Source organism: Muscardinus avellanarius (assembly GCF_963383645.1).
Source record: "Muscardinus avellanarius genome assembly, chromosome: 16".
Lineage (NCBI taxonomy): Eukaryota > Metazoa > Chordata > Mammalia > Rodentia > Gliridae > Muscardinus > Muscardinus avellanarius.
The window spans coordinates 61,261,682-61,286,428 of record NC_137802.1 but is presented as its reverse complement, the minus strand read 5'-3'; the positions used below and the strand labels follow the sequence as shown (position 1 = coordinate 61,286,428).

At 38.3% G+C, this 24,747-nt stretch overlaps 1 protein-coding gene across 1 annotated transcript in view; it reads right to left on the bottom strand.

Annotated features, from left to right (window-relative positions):
• The window catches only part of CEP112 (centrosomal protein 112), a gene marked incomplete at both ends in the record, with an annotated part of 477,771 nt that overhangs the window by 384,235 nt on the left and 68,789 nt on the right, over positions 1-24,747 (bottom strand). The window contains 3 exons of the mRNA XM_080714112.1: positions 1,381-1,467; positions 17,758-17,835; positions 18,073-18,120. Coding sequence (XP_080570238.1) covers positions 1,381-1,467; positions 17,758-17,835; positions 18,073-18,120 — 213 coding nt within the window. The remainder of the gene's footprint in view (positions 1-1,380; positions 1,468-17,757; positions 17,836-18,072; positions 18,121-24,747) is intronic.

The window sequence follows — 24,747 nt, the reverse complement described above, 5'->3', positions numbered from 1 at the left end:
CACTTTTAAGAAAGCCAGAATACAGGAAGCCATCATCTCAACTACCTAGCTCTTTCTCTGTTACTCTGTTTTGGGAAGCGCAGTCATAGGCTTATTTAAATCACATATTATCATCTCTAAATTTCGATTCACTACTAAAATATGGCAACAAGTTCCATACAGGACAACCATATGTTGACGATTTTGGTTGAGCCAATTAGTAGAAAAAGATAAATTTTATTTAAAAATAAAGATTGACAGACATGTAGGTTGGATACATAATCTGGCTATTATGAATTGTGTTGCTATAAATATGGACATGTATGCATCGCTAGAGTATTCTAATTCTTTTGGAAAGATATCGAGGAGCGTATGGTTAAAGAAAATGTGGTGTATACATATAATGAAGTTTTACTCAGACATTAAAAAAGAACAAAATTATGTTATTTTACAGGACAATGGAGGGAACGAGAGAATATTATGCTAAGTGAGAAAAATCAGTCTCAGGAAACCAAGGGCCGTAAGTTTTCTCCTGTATGTATGAACTAGAGAGGAAACAGGAAACAAATAGACTTCAGAAGCGTGAGGGACGAGGTGGAGGAGTGGGAAGGACTGAGAAGGAGACTGTTCAAATAAGGCGATGTCCAGTCTCACTACTGTGTTGGAGGGGGAGGGGAAGCAGGGCGGAAGCAGGAGACATGTCAAGTGCCCCGCGCGTGTATGCTGGTATCAGTTTGAACCACCCTATGATGCATAATTATAACACGCAAATAAAAGTATCTTTTTAAAAAAAAAAAAAAAAAGGTGGCTGAAGGTCAAACAAACAAAAAGACTGAAACACTGGAAGGCCTAAACCTCCATGAACTACTCAAGTAAGAAACTATCACTGTCAGTGCTAGAATTACAGTTCACGCAGTCCATACCAAAGAGGACACAGTCCAAGAGGTGCTGTGTGCAGGGATATCATTGTCAACATAATTTACAATATGATGTGAGACTATAATGCACCAATAAAAACACATTAAAACTAATTAATTAATTAATTAATTAAAAAAGAAAACTGCAATGACCAGAAAACCAAAAGAATATTATGACAGAACAATCTCTAAGACAGCTGAGGTCTTATTCAACTTTCATAAAAGATAATGATATAATGAAGAAAAATACATATAAGAAGTCCAGCCTTGAAATAATAGTCAAAGGAGTTAAAAAAAAAAAGGTAATATAAATAGAAGGTTCGAAATAACCACGTTTTTTACATAGACTTTACAGATCAACTTTTGTTGGGGTGTTACTTCAGCAGATGGCACGCCACGATGCACATACATAAGTGGACAGATGGCACGTGAATGGGTCATCATGAGATCCAGAATACTGTAAGGTGCTGTGAGATGCCCTTACCTTCTGAACATCAGCATCGTGTTTCTGCTGTAGTTTAAGCTTTTCTTCATGAAATTTTGCTTCCATCATTTTTGTTTTCATGTCCAACTTCAAGGAAAATATTTAAAAAGTAATGTTAATTTTTGCTTTGACAAAAAATGCACAACTAAAATAACTCCCTATATAAAAGAAAGTATTATTTCCCACTTTTACCTTGTAGCCCTGGTTCTAGCAATCCCATTACATATACTAATATGTTGTCTATACTTTTTCAATTACTTTCAAACTAATTAAAAATCCTTAAATCTCACTTGGTAGGCAAAGTTGACAATGAGTTGAGTACAGATTCATTAGTTATCTCCTTCTACCCTTCACCCAAAAACAAGTCATTTTATCATGGTATTCTGCTTTAACTTTTAAATCCACGTAGTATTCTAGGCTTTATTATTGTTCATCTTTATAGATACCTTCCAAACTTTTTTCCTTTATGTCTACATGTTTGTTTCAAAACATTCTTATTAACTTACAGACTGAAATATGACAATTTGAGAATCAATATCCTTAAAAACAGCAACTACTGATAATACTGATGAATTAATGATAAATCTATCTCCTCGGGTTTCCGTTCTCTCCTGGAATCACAGGCTCCGCCCTCCAGGCAGTGACCCCCTCTCCTTCCAGGCACTTCCTGGAGCTCTGTGCTTCCCCAGCCAACACCACTCTGTGTTCTGAGCAAGGCCAGCACAAATCACACCAACACCCACTGAAAGGGAGTGCCTCCTAGGTATTTTCAGAACAACAGTGACAGGCTTTTAGAAAGCAACACAAAATTGAGTCTCTCAAATGTTAAACTATGCCGGGCGTGGTGGCGCACACATGTAATCCCCGCGCTTGGGAGGCTGAGACAGGAGGATTGCACAGGTTCGAAGCCAGCCTCAGCTACTTAGTGAGGCTTTCAGCAACTTACTGAGACCCTGTTTCAAAATAAAATATAAAATAGGGCTGGGAGTATAGCCCGGAGATAGGAAGCCTCTAGGTTCTACCCCCAGTACCACACACCAAAAACAAACAAACAAACAAACAAAAAAGTTAAACTATTTGGCTAATTCCTTATCATTTAAAAGAATATGTACACTAGAGTCTGACAGTTTGCATTTCCAACTCTAATTCTAATCCCACCACATACTAGTTGTGACTTTGGGCAAGTCACACTTTGACACTCTATTTCCTTTTCTGCATATAAAGAAAATTATGCTTACCTCAATGGGTTATGAGAATTATATTCAATAATATAAAGTGGCCAAATAATTAAAGTGGTCATATTCAGTATAAGGAGAAGAGAAAAACAAGTATGCAGAAATATGAGTCTATAACCTTTAGAAAGATGTGCTTGTAAAATATCAGAAATAATCAGATGCTTTCCTTAATATGTGAAAGCTAAGGAGAAATGGGTCGTAGGAGGGACTCTAGATGAAAAAGGAAATCCTATGAGGAGCAAACAAGACAACCTAAATGAGGAGAAAGGAGGGGGAAAGAGGAAAATCTCTAAAACACAAAATGTACTTAAACATATCGAAGTCAACCACTAAGCCAAGCAAGGGAAGGAGGGACGGGGAGGGAATGGGGTGGGAATTGGGCAGGGGTTAAATCAGTGATGTGTACATGTATGTACACACAAGTTTTTTACCCCAGTATGATGTATGAATACAATACACCAATAAAAAATAAAAAATAAAATAAAATAAAATATTAGAAACACATCTTCAACATGTACACGAGTTCCTATTTCCTCACATCCTCACTAACGTACTGCTGGTGGTGTTGCAACAGTCCAGCTGCTATGACGATCACTGTGGGGGTCCCTCAAAAGATGGAATGGAAGCACCTTATGGCCCAGCTGTAGCACTCCTGGGTATCTTTCCAAAGGAATTAAGTCAGAATATTTCGGTGATTGACGTATCCGTGTTTACAGCAGCACATCTCACCACAGCCAAATTCCAGGAACAATCTAAGATGAGTGGATTATGAAAGCATGGTATATACCTACAATGGAATTGTACTCAGCCATGAAGAAGAACAAACTGATTTCATTTGCAGGAAAATGGATGGAACTACAGAACAGTATGCTAAGAGAGATTAACAAATCTCCGAAATTGAAAGGTTGTTTATTTTCTCTCATATGTGGAAGCCAGAGAGAAACTGGGAACCAAAAGGGACTTCAGATAAATGAGGAGAGAGACCAAGAAAATCATGGAAGGGGCTTGGGGAGGGATGTAGAGAGGGAAAAGGAGACTCAGCGAAGCTCCGTCCAAATGCCACGTCCATCCCAAGGGCACGTTTGGGGAGGGAGAGCAGAGTGGGACCCGGAGGAAAACACTGAGTGCTGCACGCATGCAGAATCCTATCGCTCTGACCCTCATCCCGACGCGTAGCCATCATGCACCAACAAAAGTGTATTTTTAAAAAATGCATTTTTAAAATATTTTCTTGAAAAATTTTAAACACATTTTGTACTTTCACTTACAACTTCAAATACAAAATAAATAATGAATATTAAGATTAACAAGCATATCAAATGAAGTTTTAAAATTTTATAAATAAAAGTTACGTAATACAGAATCCTAACTTTAAACCATTATGAGTGGTGGAAACAAATATTTATTATGTAAAAGAAAAAAATGCTGAATGTTTTTCTTCTCTTGCCTCTAAATCACATGAAACTCATGCTCTATCTCTGCAGAAAGGGAGGAGTGACCTACATGAAAGAGATGATTCTTAACAAAAACTTTTCTGGGGCCTAGTAACAAAAACTCATACCCAAAGGGTCATGTAACAAAGATGCTCAGGTGTAAAGGATATAATTCACTGAATAATTTTCCCACAACACCTTGTGATACCCTAAAAGGCTGGCCCCAAATACCATGTAACTGTCTCACCTCAACCCAGTACTGCTCACTGTCCCACCTCATCTTTTTTATTTTTGGGGGGGTACTGGGGATGAGACCCAGGGGCATACTACCTCTGAGCTATACTCCCAGCCCTATTTTATTTATTTTAGTGTTTAAAATTCCTTTTATTTTTATTTTTTGTTGCTAAATAAATTTTTATTGGTGCATTGTAGTCTTACATCTTAATGGGATAAAAAAAACTTGTGGAGATATACACGCACACATCACCCAATCAGCCCCTACCCAATCCCTAAGCTTTCCCTCCCCCTCCCTCCTTCCCATGCTTGGTTTCCCGAATAACTTTGATATGTTTGTTTGTTTGTTTGTTTGTTTTTTCTTCCATATATGGTCAAGTTATTTTGACAAGGTTTCCAAGAACATTTGGTGAAGGAAATAATAATCTTTTAACTAAATATTGTTGAAAAATAATAACTACATGAAAAAGAATAAAATTGGGCCCTTATCTAACAACATATACAAATATTAACTCAAAATAGACAAAAGACCTAAATGTAAATTTTAAGACTATGAACTTTTAGAAGAAAACCAGAGTCATAAAACTTCACAACACTGAAATTGGCAGTGATTTCTTGGATATGATTCCAAAGGCACAGGCAACAAAAGAATAAACAAACAAACTTCATAAGAAATAGAAAAATATGGTACATCCAAAGACAATGTAAACAGAATTAGAAGTTACTGATAGAATGGGTTAAAATATTTCCAAATGCTATATCTGAAGGTATATTAATATTCCAAATATAAATCCTAAAAATTAGCAACAATAAAAGCAAACAATACAATTTAGAAATAGGTAAAAGACTAAAATAGATAATGAATCTCCAAAGATTTTTATATGACCAATAAAGACATGAATATCACTCATCATTATAATATAACTAATCATTAAGGAAATACAAATAAAAACTATAGTGAAGTTCTACTTAACATTTGTTAGGATGGCTGCTTAACATGAATTACCTTGCTCCAGCCGTTTACCTTGAGTTTGTTACTCTCTTTACTTGTAAAGTGTGTTTCTTGTAAGCAACAGATGGATGCATTCTGGTTTTTAATCCATTTTGCCACTTTATGTCTTTTTATTGGGGAATTGAGGCCATTTACATTCAGTGTGATTATTGAGAGATAACTTTTCTTTCCTAACATGTTTAGATTTTATTTCTGTTTGAAATACTGTGTATTCTTTGCTTAGTTGTCTGCTGGAAGGAAAATCTTGTTTCTCTGGTTCTGGCGTGTATTACCTATTTCTTCTTTGTAGTTAATCTCCTTGAGTATTTTCTCTAGCGCTGGTTTTGAAGACATAAATTCCTTCAGTTTCTGTTTGTCATGGAAGCTTCTTATTTCCCCATCTAATTTCATAGATAGTTTTGCTGGGTAGGAAAGTTTTGGCTGGAAGTTGTTTGAAATATGTTACTCCAAGACCTTCTGGCTTTCATGACTTGGTTTGGGAAGTCTGGAGTGATTCTAATTGGTTTGCCTCTGAATGTCACTTGGCCCTTTGTTTTTGTTGCCTTTAAGATTCTCTCCTTGGCTTCCACATTGGTCATTTTGATAACTATGTGGTGTGGGGAACCTCTTCTCTGATCCTGTCTAAAGGGAGTTCTATATGTTTCCCGGACCTGTGCATTGACCTCTTGCTCTATGTTTGGAAAATTTTCTATTATTTTTTGAAGAGATTATTGATCCTTTTAGTTTCACCTTCGTTTCCCTCCTCTATTTCGATTATTCTTAGGTTAGCTCTCTTAAGATGGGCCCATATTTCTTCAATGTCAGATTCCTGCTTCTGATTTTTTTCTAAGTTATAAATTATGTATTCATTTTTGGAGTGATCATCTTCTAGGAGAGAGATTCTATTCTCCATGTGGTCTAATCAATTGTTTATAGTTTGAATTGATGCCTTTACAACAACACAGACGGATCCCAAATACACCATGTTGGGTAAAAGAAGCTATACACAAAGAGAGTAAATAATGAATGGCTGATGTCACTTCCATTTACGTTTTTCTTAGTTCTAATGCTCTTCCTCTCTTCCCAGTCTTCAACTCCTGCTGCCTCTTTTTTCAGCTCTTCTAATTTGGTCAATTGCCTCTGACCAACAGCAAATGGAGAACATTAAAAATCAACACACAGACGCCGGGCATGGTGGCGCACGCTTGTAATCCCCGCGCTTGGGAGGCGGAGAAAAAAGGATCGCGCAGGTTTGAAGCCAGCCACACTGGCTTATAAGAGACCCTGTTTCCAAATAAAAATATTTTTAAAATAGGTCTGGGAGTGTAGTCCGGAGATAGTAGGGTTCCAGGAATCCCAGTACCACCAAAAAAAAAAAAGCAACACACAGCCGGGCGTGGTGGCGCACGCTTGTAATCCCCGCGCTTGGGAGGCAGAGACAGGAGGATTGCGCAGGTTCGAAGCCAGCCGCGCGCGCTGGCTTAGGAGACCCTGTTTCCAAATAAAATAAAAATGTAAAAATAGGTCTGGGAGTGTAGCCCGGAGGTAGAAGGGCTTCTAGGAACCCCAGTACCACCAAAAAAAAAAAAAGCAACACACATATCCTACGCAACATACTTAGGACAACTTTTATGGGAGGAAAAAGAGACAACTCTAAGAGCTGAAGGTTGTGTGTGTGTGCTACTGGGGTTCCTGGAAGCCCTTCTACCTCTGGGCTATACTCTCAGACCTACTTTTATATTTTTATTTGGAAACAGCATCTCTTAAGCCAGCGAGGCTGGCTTCAAACCTGCGCGATCCTCCTGTCTCTGCCTCCCAAGCGTGGGGATTATAAGTGTGTGCCACCACGCCCGGCGGAAGATATGTATTTAATCCAGACAGTTGTGTGAAGTAGATGAAGAAAATTGTAAGTGAAAAATTATGCCTTTATTCTATCAACTTTAACTTTAAAATAATAAATTTGATGAGATCAGTATAAAACTCAGAGAAAGGTTTACATAATTTGGTCATTTGGGGCCATTAAGTTTAAGGTTTAAATTATCAAAAAAAAAAAATTAGCAGAAATCTGCTTGAGACAGGAGACAAAAAAGAGTTTGGAAAGGGTAAGAAGACGTTGGGTGAAGCATACAGAAATTACACAGTGAGAAAGAGGTAAAACAGAAAGATGAAATGTCATTATTCATGGGCATTTAGAGGCAAAAATCCTGTTAAACAACAAAGAGATGCTGCTACGTTGAGGCGACCCATCAAGTAAAGCCACCTCCCTAAACGATGGGGGAAGCTGCGGCATCCGCGGGGCAGGATGGCGGTGGCAGCGGACCTTGCGGTCGTAGCAGCAGCTACTGCAGCAGGAGTGGCGAGGACCAGGAGGAAGAGTGGGAGAAGATCACTTGGTGATGAGCACTGAGTGGCTTTTAAAATGAGGCTTCACCTATTCTAAATAGCTCAATATATATGCAGCACGTGAATGAGGAAAAAAGATGGACTTTCTAAATAAATAATCTTGTGGTTTTAATGAAGAACGTGTGCCTGGGACAGAAAACTTGGCAGTACTGGGAGAGAGGGAGGGACAGGCACACAACACACAGCCATTACGTTCTTCTAAAACATACTCTGGTTTCTTCTAAAAGCTTCTTTAAAGTTTTAATATTAAATCAGCGCCTCTACCTTTTTCAAACTCATTGTTTTAATAGATCTTACAAAATCCCAGATAAAAGTTACACAGATAAGGGCTATTTGCTGTTTAAATATTTGAGCTTTCACTACAAGAATATCATTCTTTTCTTCTTTTTATTTTCTTGCGGTACTAGAGGTGGAACCCAGGGGCATTCTACCTACATCCAAGCTTCTCCCTGAGCCCTACTTTTTATTCTTTATTTTGAAACAGGGTCTCATTGAGTTGCAAAGGGCCTCGCTAAGTAGCTGAAGCTGTCTGCAAACCACGATCCTCCTGTCTCAGCCTCCCGAATGCTGGAATTACAAGCGTGTGCCACCATGTCTAGCCCTTCTTTATTTTTTTATTTTTTTACTTTTTTTGGTGGTACTGGGGTTCCTGGAAGCCCTTCTACCTCCGGGCTACACTCCCAGACCTATTTTTACATTTTTTATTTGGAAACAGGGTCTCCTAAGCCAGCGTGCGTGGCTGACTTCGAACCTGTGCGATCCTCCTGTCTCAGCCTCCCGAATGCTGAGATTACAAGCGTGCGCCACCATGCCCGGCTAGCCCTTCTTTATTTTAATAAGCTTTTCAATACATATTTTACTTTCTGCTTTTACTTCTTCACTTCCCTTCATAATCTATCTCCCACTCTTACTAAACAGCACCCTCGAAGGTCACAGGAACACAGTTTCATTTTTTAGGTGATAACTCTTTGACGGCCAACCAAAGGGCAGGTACATCTCCTCCCCGCAGCCTGTGCCATACACACGCCTTCTTTCCTTGGTTTCCATGGTAGTGCTGTGTTCCTGCCTCCTCTCCCTTTGGGGGACATCTCTCTGTGTCTTTGGCATCACCTGGTTTTCCAGTTCCTAGTGGACATTCTCCCAGACTGAGTGCCATGGTCCCCTTCACCAGGTCTACGCATTTGCCTTTGGTCATCTCATCTCTATTTCACTCTAACCTCCCATGGAGATGAATCACCATTCCCTGGCTCCAGGCCTCATGCGTTTCCTGGATTTCAGCTCTCTCCCATGCAGATGCAGTGAGATGTCCCTACAGGACATTAAATCCAACAATCAGTTGGGACATGGTAGTGCCTACCCTCAACATCTAGTGAGTCACCAGGTTCAGCCGCAGCATGCATCTGCAGCCCCATGGTCCCTAAAATGACAGAGAGCTGGGCGTGGTGGCGCACACTTGTAATCCCAGTGCTTGGGAGGCTGAAACAGGAGGATTGCACAGGTTCAAAGCCAGCCTCAGCTACTTAGTGAGGCTCTTGGCAACTTAGTGAAGCCTTGTTTCCAAATAAAATATAAAACAGGTCTGGGAGTATAGCGTGGAGGTAGAAAAGAAAAGCCTTTGGGTTCCACCCCAGTACCACCAAAAAAAAACCAGCAGACAGAGGCCTGAGGCCTCCGTTTACTTCAGCTGCACAGACAAAACAGCCTCCTCAATAGCTGCCGATTGTTCGCCCCTCTGACCCATCCGAGAAGCTACACTCAGCTGGCGTTTCTAAAGCACAGCTGATCCTGTCCTCTTGTAGGTGAAGCTCCAATGGCTCCCTCTGCCCTGCTCACCTGGCCCCTGTCCTCTTGTCCTCATCCACCCGCCACTCTGCTTTCTGGCTTCCCCCTCTCCTCTGCCTGTTCACACCTCACGAATGCTCCAACTCCCAGCTCCATGAAGTCTACCTGAAGTTCCCAGACAAATGGGATTTCTCCTTCCTCATCATACCTAACACTTTCTATTCTGTATTGCCTGAAAGTTGGGCTGCACTTTCTGTTTTTCTTTCCTAGAACTTAAATCTCAGTTTAGGAGATTTTCTCATAATGTTTGTTCACTAAAATAATTTCATAGGACTAGGCATATAGTTCAGTGCTAGAGGGCTTGCCTGGCATGTACAAGGCCCTGGATTCAATTCCTAGCACCACAAATAATAAAGGTAATAATAATAATTTTGCAGTCACATTTGAATTTCCTTTATACTATACATATGTAAACTAATATACGTACAACTTTTTTTTTTTTTCCGGTGGTATTTGGGTTCCCGGAAACCATTCTACCTCCAGGCTACACATCCAGACCTATTTTTTATATATATATTTTTATTTGGAAACAGGGTCTCTTAAGCCAATGAGACTGGCTTCGAACCTGAGCGATCCTCCTGTCTCCGCCTCCCAAGCGTGGGGATTACAAGTGTGCGTCACCACACCTGGCCTAATATATATACATATATTTTCGATTAAGTTTTTTAATTTAGAAAATAAATAACTGAGCCTAAATTATAGAATCATTAATGGCAGACTATTAGCACAAGCAAATAGTTTCTCTCTAAATAGTGCATAAGAAGAGCAAACACTAACTTGTTGCATTACTGAAATCAAACACTGTTCAACTTACTCTCGCCCACCAGTATGCTGATGTTAAGAGGTTTAGTTTGGAACTAAAATCGCCATCCAGGCCATCGGTCCCCATCAAAAGTGTCATCGTGAGAGCAGAGAAGGACAGTGAAAAGAGGAGAAAGCCTCACCTCATCCACTCAAGCCCTCGGCAGAAGATCTCCTTAAACAATTACCTGAGCCACTCTAGAACTAAACAGTCAGTTTCCAGAAAATGAAGCAGAGGGACCTCAAGATGCCCACGCTCACGCCCCGGGAGCAAGCGCACTTGCCAAGCCATCCTAGGGAACGCTACTGCTAAGGAGAGACAGTGGAACCGGATGGCTTCATGTTGGGAGGGCATTCCCACAGCTGTTTTTAAAAGGATTCTAGAAAGTTCTACTTGAAACTTAAGAAAATTTATTTGCAAAGTCCATTGGGACTCATTTTGTGGGGAGCTATTTTTGGCCTGCATGGCTGAGATTACCATCTGGGACCAGCTTGGCTACAGTACATGTACCAGCTGGGTGGAATTTGTCCACCAGCCAACAGACTTCCAGGGGACCTGATGGGCTGGATAAGAGTGTGGACTTTGATGTCGTCTCCATCTACCAGTAACCTCTAGCCCTTCCTTCCTCCAGGCTTGTCCTATGACTGCTTTGCCGTCCCTCCTTATCTAGACCCGTGACAATTTGCTGGCTACTGTGTCTAATCATTTTATGATGCCTTGTTAAAACCTTCTATACAGTATAAGCGCTAGCTGCAGGGGGCAGGAGATTCACGCTACCTCCTCCTCCAGCCGTCCCAAATAGAAGTATTAAATATGACGATTTTCTCTAATTTGTCATTTCCGAGTCATTTCATTTGAGACCCTTGCAAGCAGTGGCAGCTTTCAGCAGCGGCTCTCCATGGTAAGAATATGGAACAAGTAGTGTCCACTACACATTTTCTCTAAAAAAATTAATTCAGAGAAAAGTTCTGAAGTGGGATGTTCCTAGGAAATGAATAATGCTAATAAAAATGCTCATAGATTTAGTCAAAAGTCTTCTTGAGTGTAAAGATACTCTTATAATAATACTAGTTAAATACTACTTTTAGGACAATAATCAAAGTCATTCGTTCATTTTCCTCAAGATATTCACTAACTTTGAACTGGGGCTGCTTTTTTTAAAAAAAAAGAATATATCTAAATGCTGTCTTCACCCAGCTATTCCACATTACTCTTACAGAGGAGCAGATTTCTTATTCAAAATGATATTTTTTAATGATTAGCTGCTTTCCATATGCAAATTTTATTTCACATGTAATAATAAGATTCCGAGAATACCAAAATAAAAATAAATGACATAATAACCACTAATGACTCTGTAAGAGAAAAATGTATTAGAATTACTTAGGCAGACATCATCCGTAGATTATAGAATACAAGGCCAGGTGTAGCAATGCACAGTTGAGCTCCCAGCCCTACGGCTGAAGCAGAAGTAGCCCCTGGGCCCAGGATCCTGTCCACGGCTAGCCTTGGCAACACAGTAAGACCCTGTCATAAAAGGAGGACACAACAGAACAGAATAGCAGGGAATTCCCTGTGTCTGTGTAGCAATTAAACTTTACAGAACCAAAGACCTAACTTTCATCAACCCTCTGTATTACCCAGCTATTTCCACACGTCATCAGCAACAATTAAATAATACATTTGCTTAGTTTATACTTTCAACATTTCAATAATTATTACTCATCAAATTGCAAAAGTGATGCATAAATTAACACTCTACTTACTTACCCACCTAATTGTTCCAATCATCCTTGTAGAGAATTTTAGCTAATTAACAAATTAAATAAGATTCTTCTTGGCTAATATTTCCAATGCATCCTACTCTCAAAATATCAATTTGTAATATTTCATAAGGATAATTGTTATCCTTTACACTTATTTATAAATTTAGCACAAAAATAAGTCATCTCTCATGTTATCTTATTCCTGGGAATTACAGGTATATGGAATTCTCCTAAATAGTAATTCTAATCATTTCAGAACTTATCACATTAAAAGAAGTGATACTTAATCATGTACATAGTATATGCTGTTTCTAAGTTTCAGATTTTTCTCATACATCATATACAAATATAATTTATGAAAAACATAAACATAATTAAGTTACATGCTGAGGTTTTATTTTCTTTAGCTTCGCTGCTTGCCTTAGTATTTCTTTTTTGTTTATTTGAAACTCTCTCCTTCTCCTCCCCGTTTCACCTGCACTTGTTATTCCATATTTACAATCTAGTATTATTTAACTTTGATAGAGGGCAAAATCAAATAGGATATAGCCAACCATTGGCTCATCCACATTTAGGATATTGACAATGATCTTTCATTGCTTGGGTAGTCTTTACAGTGCTATTCCTTTGTATAATTATTTATTAAATTTTGTTGTACTGAGTGTATCTCATTGGCATGCTTCATAAAACATGGTTTAAAATACCAGTTCTCAGCTGAGCGTGGTGGTGCGTGCCTAGAATCCCAATACTTGAGAGGCTGAGACAGAATGGTTACAGGTTCAAGGACCACTTCAGCAAATAGTGATACTCTCATTAACCTAGCAAGACCCTGTTTTAAAATAAAAATAAAACAGGGCTGTTGGTTTAGCTCAGAGGTAGAATATCTCTGAACTCAATCCCCAGTATCACCAAAATAAAAGTTCTCTCATTTATTATATAGATTGATTTATTGGAAGTCTATATTTAACTAGCAAACAAGAAGCCTAACTGACATTATACATAAGAAAGAAATAGCATCCCTTTTTAAGTAATAGGTAGAAACATTCAATATGGGTAAAGAAAAAGTTTGAAGGAAATTTTCTATTTTATTTCACAAAAAAAGAAATTTCCCAAGTACTGGGAAAGCAGAGAAAGTAGCATTATAGGTCTTGCAACATAGCAAGACTGTTTCAAAACAAAAACTTTTACAAAGAGCTGGAGGTGCACCTCCAACGTAGAATGTCCCTGAGTTCAATCCCCAGTACCATGAATAAGAGAGGAGAGAGAGAGAAAAAAATTCTACCATCTGTTCTCTGCTCTTAAAAAATAGTGAGCTTTTCTTGTTGTGGTGTCTGATTTCATTTTCAGTTAATAACAGTTTTCCAAAATATCTTAACCCATTGTTAGAAATCTTTTCTCAGAGCCGGGCGTGGTGCCATACGCTTGTAATCCCCACACTTGGGAGGCTGAGACAGGAGGATCGCGCAGGTTCGAAGCCAGCCTCAGCTACTTAGTGAGGCTCTCAGCAACTTAGTGAGACCTTGTTTCCAAATAAGGTAAAAAATAGGTCTGGGAGTATAGCCCGGACGTAGAAAACCCCTGGGTTCTAACCCCAGTACCACAAAAAAAAAAAAAAAAAGAAAGAAAGAAATCTTTTCTCAGATTAAAAAAAAAAAAAAAAACCTGCTGAGTGATTCTCACTGCCACGTCTTTCTGTGATGCGGCTATCTAAGGAAACGTGTTAGCAATTACTAAAACAAGCAAGCCCCAGGGTGTTTGAGAATGACAGGCCGACATTAAAAGAAAGGATCACTGTTGACGAAGATGTGTTTTACCAAAATGGCCAAAATAAATTGGAGTTTTGGAACATCGTCTTAAAATATTTTATAGGTATATTTTAGCCACCAAAACAAAACCACTATAAGTATTTAACTCTACTGTAATAAGCATTACCATTTAACATCAAGGGTCTCTTTCGTGCACAAGGGAAGTTAAAATAAAAACTGTGCTTAAATATTTCATTTCTAAATGCTAAGTGCTCAACTAAAATTCAACCGAAACACTTGATTAAATGCTTCGTCACACAGAGGAGCTCTGTAATCTCTATGAAATTTCCTGTTACCCACTCAACTCTATACACTATGTTATTTAACATAAGCATTTCAATCTCCTAAATTTTGATTTTATACCTTTAAGAACTTACCAACCTACACTGGCATCAATACTTTAAGGAAAATTTTTAAAACTTTTAAAATTTAAAATAAAACATATTTTTAAAACTCTAAAGTAGGCCAGATATTTAAATAAGAAAATAAGATCTTAATATAGACAGAAACATAAGGGTTTTTAAAAATAATCTTAAACCAGATGTGGTGGCACACGCTTGTAATCCCAACATTTGGGAGGATGAGACAGGAGGATCAAGGTTCATGGACAGCCTCAGCTACTTAGTGAGGCCTTCCACAACTTAGAGAGACCTTGTTTCAAAATAAAGAATAAAAAATAGGGCTGGGGATGTAGCTCAGAGGTAGAATGATCCTGGGTTCCATCCCCAGTACTGCAAAAGAAAAAAATATATAATAATAATAATAATAATAATAATCTTAAAATGAAAAATAAAAGTGTTGGAAAAAGTGATGCTTTTGTAGGCATGACACAAAAACTAGTGGTCATTGAAAAAGACAGAGAGATCCAACTATTTTAAAAGAAAACTTCTATACATTAAAAATAGTAAAAAGTAGAAAAGTATATAAATACAGAAAAATTATTGCAAAATATATCACAAGAACCTGAATTCCTCAACATATAAGTTATTCTTAGAAGTCATGATGAAGACAAATAATTCAATGAAAATCTGGAAAAGTATAAGAAAAGACAACTTGCTAAATTAAAATTTTTATTTATTTCTTTGTGGTACTGGGGGTAAAACCCAGGGGCTTTTCTACCTCTGGGCTATACTCCCAGACCTATTTTATACTTTATTTGGAAACAGGGTCTCACTAAGTTGCTGAGGCTGGCTTCAAACCTGTGCGATACTCCTGTCTCAGCCTCCTAGGCGCGGGGATTACAAGCATGCACCACCACGCCTGGCTTTAAAAGACCATAAACATTGAAATACGTTGTCCTAATAAGATAAATAAAATATCAAAACAAGATAGTCTTTGATATCTTACTGTTGATCAAAGTTTATAATACACTGCTGAAGGCATCAGGGGTGAGTATAAAGAGACAGAGCCCTCCTCATGAACAGTTTCGTTAAGACACAATTCACACACCATAAAGCTCACACATTTAAAGCATACAACTCAAAGGTTTTTTAATATACCAGCTTTGCTTTTCTGGGATGAAACCAATTTGATCATGGTGAAGAAATTAAAAACAGAAGCTTGAAAAAAAAAGTATGTCTGAATATAAGAAGCACTGCCTCCAGACAGGGTTTTATACGTTCATTTTTACTTCAACAGTTTTAAAAGCACCAGAATTTCATAAAAAAGAAAATCCCAAAATTTTATCAGCAAGATAGCGAACCAAAACATGCTAATACTCATCCCACCCACCCACACCCCCCCACCAAAAAAAAACAATTCGAAAAACCACCTGCCGGTGAAAATGGCTACACAGAGCTAAGAAAAGCAAGTGAGAGGCTACGGCATCTGTAGCTGTGGCACAAAAATAAGAAAAGATGTGCTGAAGAGGGTCAGAAGGAACACATCGCCACTACCACCACCTCCACCGCCAACACCCCAGCTACAGACATCGCCCGCCCGTGTCAGGGGAGAGGGCCAAGAGCAGCAGATTCCGCCTCCTATCCCAGCACCCAGCCAGGCCCAGTACATCCGGACCAAGCAAAGCCTTTACCCTGGGCTCCAGTTTGCCCAGCAGACTTGGTTCCTGGGCTCTTCCTACTCTATTACCTATCCAGGAGTCACAGGATCCAGACTTGCCTTAGCACCGGGCTGACCCCAGCAGCCCAGGCTTGAAGACGATATAGGAAAAAGTTCGTGCCATTGACCCGAAGAACTATTTTTTAGATTTGACCCAAAAAGTACAGGAAATAAAAGCAAAAACAAACAAGCGGGATTAAATCAAACTAAAATGCCTCTGCACAGCCAAGGAAATAATTAACAGTGTAAAGACACTAAGAAATGGGAGAAAATCTTTGCAGTGCAGCCATCTTATAATGAAATGATACCCATATCCAAAGCTTATGAGGAATTCCAACTCTACAGAAGAAAACCAAATGATCTCATTACAAAATGGGCAAATTACCTAAATAGCCATTTCCCAAAGGAAGACACACAAATGATCCCTTAAAAAAATATTTGACTTCAGTCAGGCATTGCGGTGCATGTCTATAATTCTAGTACCTGAGAGACTGAGATAGGAGGACTGCAGGTTCCAAGCCAAACCCATGTCGGCAATTTAGTGAGTCCCTCTACAATTTGGTGAGATACTGTTTGAAATATAAGAAATAAAAGAAGGCTGAGAGTGTAGTTCAGAGTAGAATTCCCTTGATTTTTATCCCTAACATCACAAATAACAACAGAAAAAGGAATTTTGACATCTCTAGTCATTAAGGATACAAATTCAACCACATGGAGCAACACTCCATTCATGCCAGCATCACACCTGTCAGCATGGTGTGATGGTTACTCTGTACTGAGGCAACTTCACGGAAATACAAAACACCTAAGGTGTGCTGATGAGATGACTGGCGTGTAAAACAGCCAATGAGGAGGAAGTCCCGCCCCGCACTTGGGCAACAGGAAGTCCCGCCCTGCACTTGGGCAGCAGGGTTCCAGTCTGGAGACTTAGGGTAAAAGTTGGAAGCAGCAGGACAAGCCCTGTTCTTCCTGAGTGAGGTGCTTCCGCTCCCATCCAGAATATAGGACTCCAATTTGAAGAACTGGAATTCCACCATCCACACCTTGTGAATTCTACTGCTCTAGAGAACTTTGATTATAGGGTGTGTGTGTGTGTGTGTGTGTTTACTGGGGACTGAACCCGGGTTGAACCCAGGGGCATTCTACCTCTGAGTTACACTCCCAGCCCTCTCTATTTTTTGTTTGGAAACAAGATCTAACTAGGTTTCTGAGAATCTTGCTAGATTTCTGAAGCTGGCCTAGAACCTGCAATCCTCCTGTCTCAGCCTCCCAAGTACCTGGATCCCAGGCATTAGCTGCCACCACGCCCTGCTGAGAACCTTGACTACAGATTTTAGTGCCAGGAGTGGTTCAAGAGAAATGAAATGGTAAGGATAAATTTCCTTGGTCTGTGGTTTCTAGAGTTGGCTCTCCAATTTTTTTTTTTTTTTTTTTTTTTTTTTGGTGGTACTGGGGTTCCTTTCCTGGAAGTCCTTCTATCTCCGGGCTACACTCCCAGACCTATTTTTACATTTTTTTATTTTGGAAACAGGGTCTCCTAAGCCAGCGCACACGACTGGCTTCGAACCTGCGCGATCCTCCTGTCTCTGCCTCCCAAGCGCAGGGATTACAAGCGTGCCCACCACGCCCAGCCTGGCTCTCCAATTTGATTAGGCCTTAGTTACTAAAGATGCCCCTTCTGATAGTGTAGAGTGCAATCATCCCTGGTGGGGATGGATTAGAGATATGCAAAGTGGATGCATTTTTATTCTGTCTAGAACCTAAGACTGCCTATTGTATAAATGATTAAAGCCATGTTAACTACCTACCTCTTTCTCATGCATTCGAGAGAGAAAATGATCATCATGGACACTACTGGATTTTCTCAGGCTGAACATGGGCGTCATCTGTGGAATGAGGAAGAGTTATTTAATATGTTTTCAAGCTTGGTTTATCCTCAACTCACAAGTAAACTAAAATGCCTAAAGCATTAACATTGGGAAAAAGTGATTTATTTACTTCCATGCAACAGGATTTTTAAAAAACTAGTATGCCTCATAATGTGAACCTATAAAAGAACTTAATGATTATTTTATTTAAAACATACCTGTCCAAAGAAAAAGTCCAATGTAATTCTCACCTACCAGAGAAACTGGGATAGGCTTCTGTCTCAGGTACCGAGGATTTTCTATCTGAAGATTTAAAAATAAAATAAAGTCTTTTAATTATTTGAGAAAATACAGAATTAAGCTACTATATGAAAATGTTTTCTATAATGTTTTAATATCTACTTCCATTGTTAGAATTAGTATTGAATAATACATTTTAGTCATCTTAAAATAAATAAAATATAAAACATAAACTTTAGATTCATCTTCAAGATCCTCCCACTGCCCAAATGCCCTGTCTCATCTTCCATCACTCTTTACCTCGAATTTCATACCCCTAAATTCCTGCATGGCTTATATTACCAGAACACAACAGGTCTTGTTGAGCCTCTCTGTCTCTGTAAGTTTCTTCGTCTGTCCCTCCAAATCCGATAAGCATGTACCTGTTCATCTTCTTCAGATCTTAATCACTATATTCCCAAACATACTTGGTACATGAATCCCTACACATACCTCCAAAACAGCAATGAAAATATAAAGTTCCTCTGAGACTCCCCTATGTCTACCTTTTCAATTTCATCTAAGCTCCAACATATAAAATATAACAAGGATCCACTTCCAGTTTTCTAAGGAATCTCCACACTGATCTCCATGGCAGCTGAACTAGTTTGCATCCCCACCAACACTACAGAATAGTTCCTATTTCTCCACATCCTCGCCAACATTTGTTATTTGACTTCTTTATGCTTGCCACTCTGATTGAGGTTAGATGGAATCTCAGTGTAGTTTTGATTTGCATCTCCCTGATTACTAATGATGTTGAACATTTTTTCATGTATCTATTGGCCATTTGTATCTCTTCTTTTGTGAAGTGTCTACTCAATTCAGTTGCCCATTTCTTTTTCTTTTTCTTTCTTTTTTTTTTTCCAGTACTGGGGTTGAAACCCAGGAGCATTCGACCTCTGAGCTACACCTCCTGCCCTATTTTTATTCTTTATTTTGAAACAGGGCCTCATTAAGTAGCTGAGGCTGTCGGCAAACCGCGATTCTCGGGTCTCAGCTGAGATTACAAGCGTGCGCATTTGTTTTGCTAGTGTAAAGTCTTTTGAGATCTTTGTATATTCTGGAGATTAGTTAAGCACAGAAAAAGAAGGAACATACGTTTTCTTTAATATGCTCAAGCTGGGGGGTATTTTGGATACCAGAGGGACTCCAGATAATGGGGGAGAAACCTCAATATAGTCAGGAAGGAAGGACAGAAAAAGAAGGCTGAGGTTCATTAATGGATATGCTACATGTGACTATGTGTATACATGTAAATAAGACATTATTAACCAGGACACTCAGTATCAGGAGAGTGGGAAATGGGGCAGCGGGAGTGGGGGGAGGCTCCAAGTACTGTGTGAATATATGACATTGTCAACGTGATCCACATTTTGATGTGAAAAAAAGAAAACCATAAAAAAAATAACAAGGTCACCCGACAACTGTACTCTACCACATCCCAGTCTTTGAAAACTGTGAAATTCTTCTCCCCACTTTCTCACATGACTAACTTATTCGAGATTCAATGATCAGAAGTGATTCTCCCTAGGAAACTTAGTTCCTACTGTTTCAGTAGCATCCTGGATGCCCATCCTCTTTTATGATCTAGCATCCATCTTCTTCAAGAGTGCGGATTCTAGACACACAGACCAGGACTGCCTTGTTCACCATGTTATCCCTAGCAGTCGCTATGGTGACCAGCAATGTTCGTTAGGAAGGGAAAGAGAGAAAGAAGAACGACCTATGTAGCTTCACCAGACTTTTTGTAAAACCCACTCACTATACACCACTCTCCCACAGGTCAATATTTTCATAATATTTTTGTTCCACCACTAGTAGGACAATATATTTAAATACAATGTTTAAATAACTTCAGTTATAAAGAACACTGACAACCAGAATAAAGACAAAATAAAAAGATGTTAAAGAGGAGCGAACCAGACTCAAGAAAAATTGAGTCAGACAAAAATCCTCTAAAAACATGAAGACCAAATTAAAAGTTATATGGGGAAATAGATAAAAACTAAAGAGACAAGAGATATAGGTGATAGGAAATTCAAAGTAAAATGCAAAATTAAAAGATTTTAAAATATCAGAGAAACTAACAAATAAATACAAGAAACAAGAATTCAATGTGTCACTGGATTTCCTAATGAAGAAAATAATTTTAAGATAAACCAAATATTTAAACATTAAGAAAACTTTCTTAAGATATGAGCCATCATACTGAATAGTCTCACTTTTTACCTTAGAAAAACTGACCCAGAAACATCAACTCTGAAACATACACATTTTGAACAAAATTCAATGTGAGACACTGAATATGTTTCTGAGTATAACAAAAATAAAAATACTGAACTTTAAGTATGACTTTAAAAATAATTTTCTTGTTCCCAGCGAAGAAGAATAAGACACTTATAGAGGAAAAGTCCTACTTCTCAACTGCTATCTACCTCGTGCAACACAATACAATATATTTAAGAAACTCAAGGAGAGAAAATGTTAGCCAAGCATTTTCCTCCTACTTTCATGTGTGCATCACAGTCTCATCATCACCGTTCAGTTCACAGTAATGACTCATGTGAAGGCAGCACCTGGCCGCCCAGCTCAAGGTCATCAGAAACGTGCAAGAACTGTTCCATCCTGTGAACGCAACTGGATGATGATCATTTTCTCCTAGAAAGTAGACAGACTAACAAAACAAGATAACCAAGAAAACTTTGGGTATTTTTTTTTTTTTTTTTTTTTGGTTGTACGGGGGTTCCTGAAAGCCCTTCTATTACCTCCGGGCTACACTCCCAGACCTATTTTTATATTTTTTTTATTTGGAAACAGGGTCTCTCAAGCCAGCATGACTGGCTTCAAAACTGCGTGATCCTCCTGTCTCCGCCTCCCAAGCGCGGGGATTACAAGGGTGCGCGCCTGGCGTAAACTTTGGGTATTTTCTTTTTTTTTTTTTTTTTTTTTTTTTTTTTTTTTTTTTTTTTTTTTGCGGGTCTGGGGATGGAACCCAGAGGCATTCGACCTCCGAGCTACAACCCCTGCCCTAGTTTTTAGTCTTTATTTTGAAACTGGGTCTCACTGAGTTGCAGAGGGCCTCACTGAGTAGCTGAGGCTGTCCGCGAACCGCGATCCTCCAGGTTTCAGCCTCCCGAATGCTGGGATTACAAGCGTGCGCCACCACGCCCGGCTGGGTATTTTCTGATTAAATACCGTAACATTGCAACTCACTTTCAAATTGTTCCAAAAAAGATCATAAAAGCTAAAAGGCATCACATACATGTTATTATTGTACTATTATTTTTCTATCTTTTAATAATAAAAATTATAAAAATGTGATTGTTCATAATGTAGTAAATAGCAATTGTCATACATTTTGTTTCTGTGACGCCAGATGCTATTTATTAGCCTAACCAAATGGCATTTGCCATCACTGTACAGCTTAAACATACACTAGAAGGAAACTTTTTAAAAAATGTTAATTCTGAAGAAAGGAAAAGAGGGTCATGCTTAATTTCTGAGAAGGAAGTAGTGACTGGAATTATCAAATAGATGTAGATACCAGATACGACTTTGAAACAATATCAGCTATCAGACAGAGGCTGTATTTTTTATACTTTTTTTCAAAGTAAATCTTTTTTATTTAAAGTATTTATCTTGGGTATTTGTCGCAGTAACAGAAAAATTGACTAACACACATGCCTACATCTGTTGGCTTGGTTTTTTTTTTTTTTCTGTGACAAATTTTTGTTTTTACATGACATGGACATTTTCCCATATCAATGCAATTATAACTTATTATTTGCATGGCTGCAGAATATCGATAAGTACTGATGTGCATAGCATTTTCTAGAAACTTTCTATTAACTCATCAAATTAGTAGGACTTAAAAAACAGATCTGTGATATATCCAATGCATAATAATATTCCCAGAATCAACATCAAGCAATGCATTGCAATGATTCCTTCTGTGTGCATTGACTGGCGCCTGCCTTTATACATTCATGATATAATTTTAGGCTTTCTCTCCAAAAGTTTTTTTTTATACTTCCATTGGTGTATTATAGTCTTACATAGTAATATAGTTCATGGATAGAGACTTAACCTGCACACGGTGCTTGGTGAGTTTTTCCTCAGTTCCCCCCTCCCCGCCCCCTTCTTCCCCATACAAGATACGGAGGTGGGCACTGGTATTCTCATATATGTACATGATGTAAATGGAAATGCTTCCTTCTTTCAGTCCCCCTCTTCTTTCCCTCTCTTCCCAAAACCTCCTCCCTTGCTGCACTGGAGTTTCCCCTTCACTACCTGAAGTCCCTCCCTAACGTCCATGTAGAAGAGAAAATATATGACCGTTCACTTTCTGTGACTGGCGAATCTCACATAATGTTCTCCAGGTTCATCTATTTTCCTGTAAATGACATAAGTTTGTCCTTCTTTATTGCAGGGTAGTATTTTATTATATGCACACTCCAGAATTTTATAGTTCATCTGTTGATGGACACTTGGATTGGTTTCATAATTTGACTAGTATGAATTGTGCTGCTGTAAACATGAACATGAACGTATTACTATAATATTCCGATTCCAGCCCCTTTGGAAAGATACCCAGGAGTGGTATAACTGGATCATATGGTACGTTCATTCCCGGTTTTCAAGGAATATCCACACTGATATCCATAGTGGCTGCACTAATTGTCAATTCCATGGCCAATGTAGAAGAGTTCCTATTTTTTCACATCCTTGCCAGCATTTATTGTTTGATTTCTTGATGACTGCCATCCTGACTGGGGTTATACAGAATCTCACTGTGGTTTTAATTTAGAGTTCCCTGACTGCTAATGATATCGAACTTTTTTTTCATTTTATTTGCCATTTGTATTTTTTCTTCTGTGAAGTGTCTATTTCAATTGCTCATTTCTTGATTGGGTTATTAGTTTGTTTAGTGTTGAGTAATTTGCATATTTCAGGTATCAGTCCTCTGTCAGAGCAACATCCCACTTTGTATCTCTCTCTCTCTCCTTTTGATGGTTTTCTTTAATGCCATTCCATTTGTTAATTCCTGTTTTAACTTCTTGAGCTTTGGGGGGTCTTATCGGGGAAGTTTCTACCTATGCCTATAAACTGGAGTGCTGGATCTATGCCCTACTCTAGTCATTTCAAAGTTTCTCGTCTAATCCAAGTCTTTGGTCCATCTTGAGTTGACTTTTGTGCAGAGTAAGAGGATTTAATTTCATTTTTCTATAAATGGATAACCAGTTTTCCCAAAACTGTTTATTGGAAAGGCTGTCTTTTCTCCAACATATGTTTTTGGCACTTTTCTAAACAATCAGTTGGCTGTAAGTGTGTAGATGTTTCTGTATCTTCTGTTCCATTGCTCTGTGTCTGTTGTTATACCAATACCATTCTGGTTTTTTTTTTTTTTAAACTAAAGCTCTGTAGTATAATTTAAAGTCAGGAATTGTGATGCTTCCCGCATGGTTCTTATTGCTGAGAAGTGCTTTGGCTATTCTACGTCTTTTGTTTCTCCATATGAAATGTAGGACTCTGAGAAGAATTCAGTGGTATTTTAATAAGGATTTCAATGACTCTGACACTTTGATAATATATATTGTCTGTCCAAGAGCATGGGAGATCTCAACATCTTATAAGATCTTCAACTTCTTTCACTAGCATTTTATAATTTTCACTGTAGATGTCTTTTAACTACATTGGTTAGATTTATTCCAAGGTATTTTATTATTTTTGAGGTTACTGTAACTGTATCTTCTGGGGATCTTTTTCAGTGGATCCATAGTTGGTGTATATAAAAGGTACTGATTTTTTAGATAAGATTTTGTATCCCACTACTTTGCTGAATTTGTTGATCACCTCTAGAAGTCCTTCAGGTGAGTTTTTTGGGTCTTCTAAGTATAGAATCATGTCACCTACAAATGGAGGTAATTTATGTTCTTTTCCTATTTGAATTGCTTTCATGTCTAGTCCTTCTTGTTTTGCTTATAAAGTGATTTTCTTGCATGCATCATATAGTTGGATTATGTTTTTAATTCATAATGTTAGTATATGTCTGTTATTTGGGGAGTTTGACTTTTGATGTTCAATATTATAATTGAGAGATGATTTATGTTTCCTAACATTTTGAGTTCTATTTTCTTTTTGGTAGAGTGTTATTTCTCCTTTGCTTAGTTGCCTATCTGGTTGAACTAATACCTTCTCTGGTTCTGTTACTTAATTCTTTTTTCTTCAATGTGTTTTATTTCTTTAAGTATTTTCTCTAATGCTGGCTTGGTATTCTTTTAATTCCTGCTTATTTTGGAAGGTTTTTTTTTTTGGCCCATCAATTTTGAAAGATAGCTTTGCTAAATAAAGCGGTCATAGTTAGAAGTCATTTTCTTTCAGTGTCTACAGTACATCATACCAGTCCCTCTTGGCTCTCATGACTGGGGTTGAGAAGTCTGGAGTAATTATTATTGTTTTACCCCTGAATGTCACCTGTCGTTTTGCTCTCAATGCATTCAAGATTCTTTCCTTGGCCTTTTTGTTTGTCATTTTGATTATTATGTGACATGGAAAAGTTCTTCTTTGATCTTGTCTAATTAGGGTTCTGAATGTCTCCTGTATGTGAACATCCAACTCATTTTCTATATTTGGGGAATTTTCTGATAC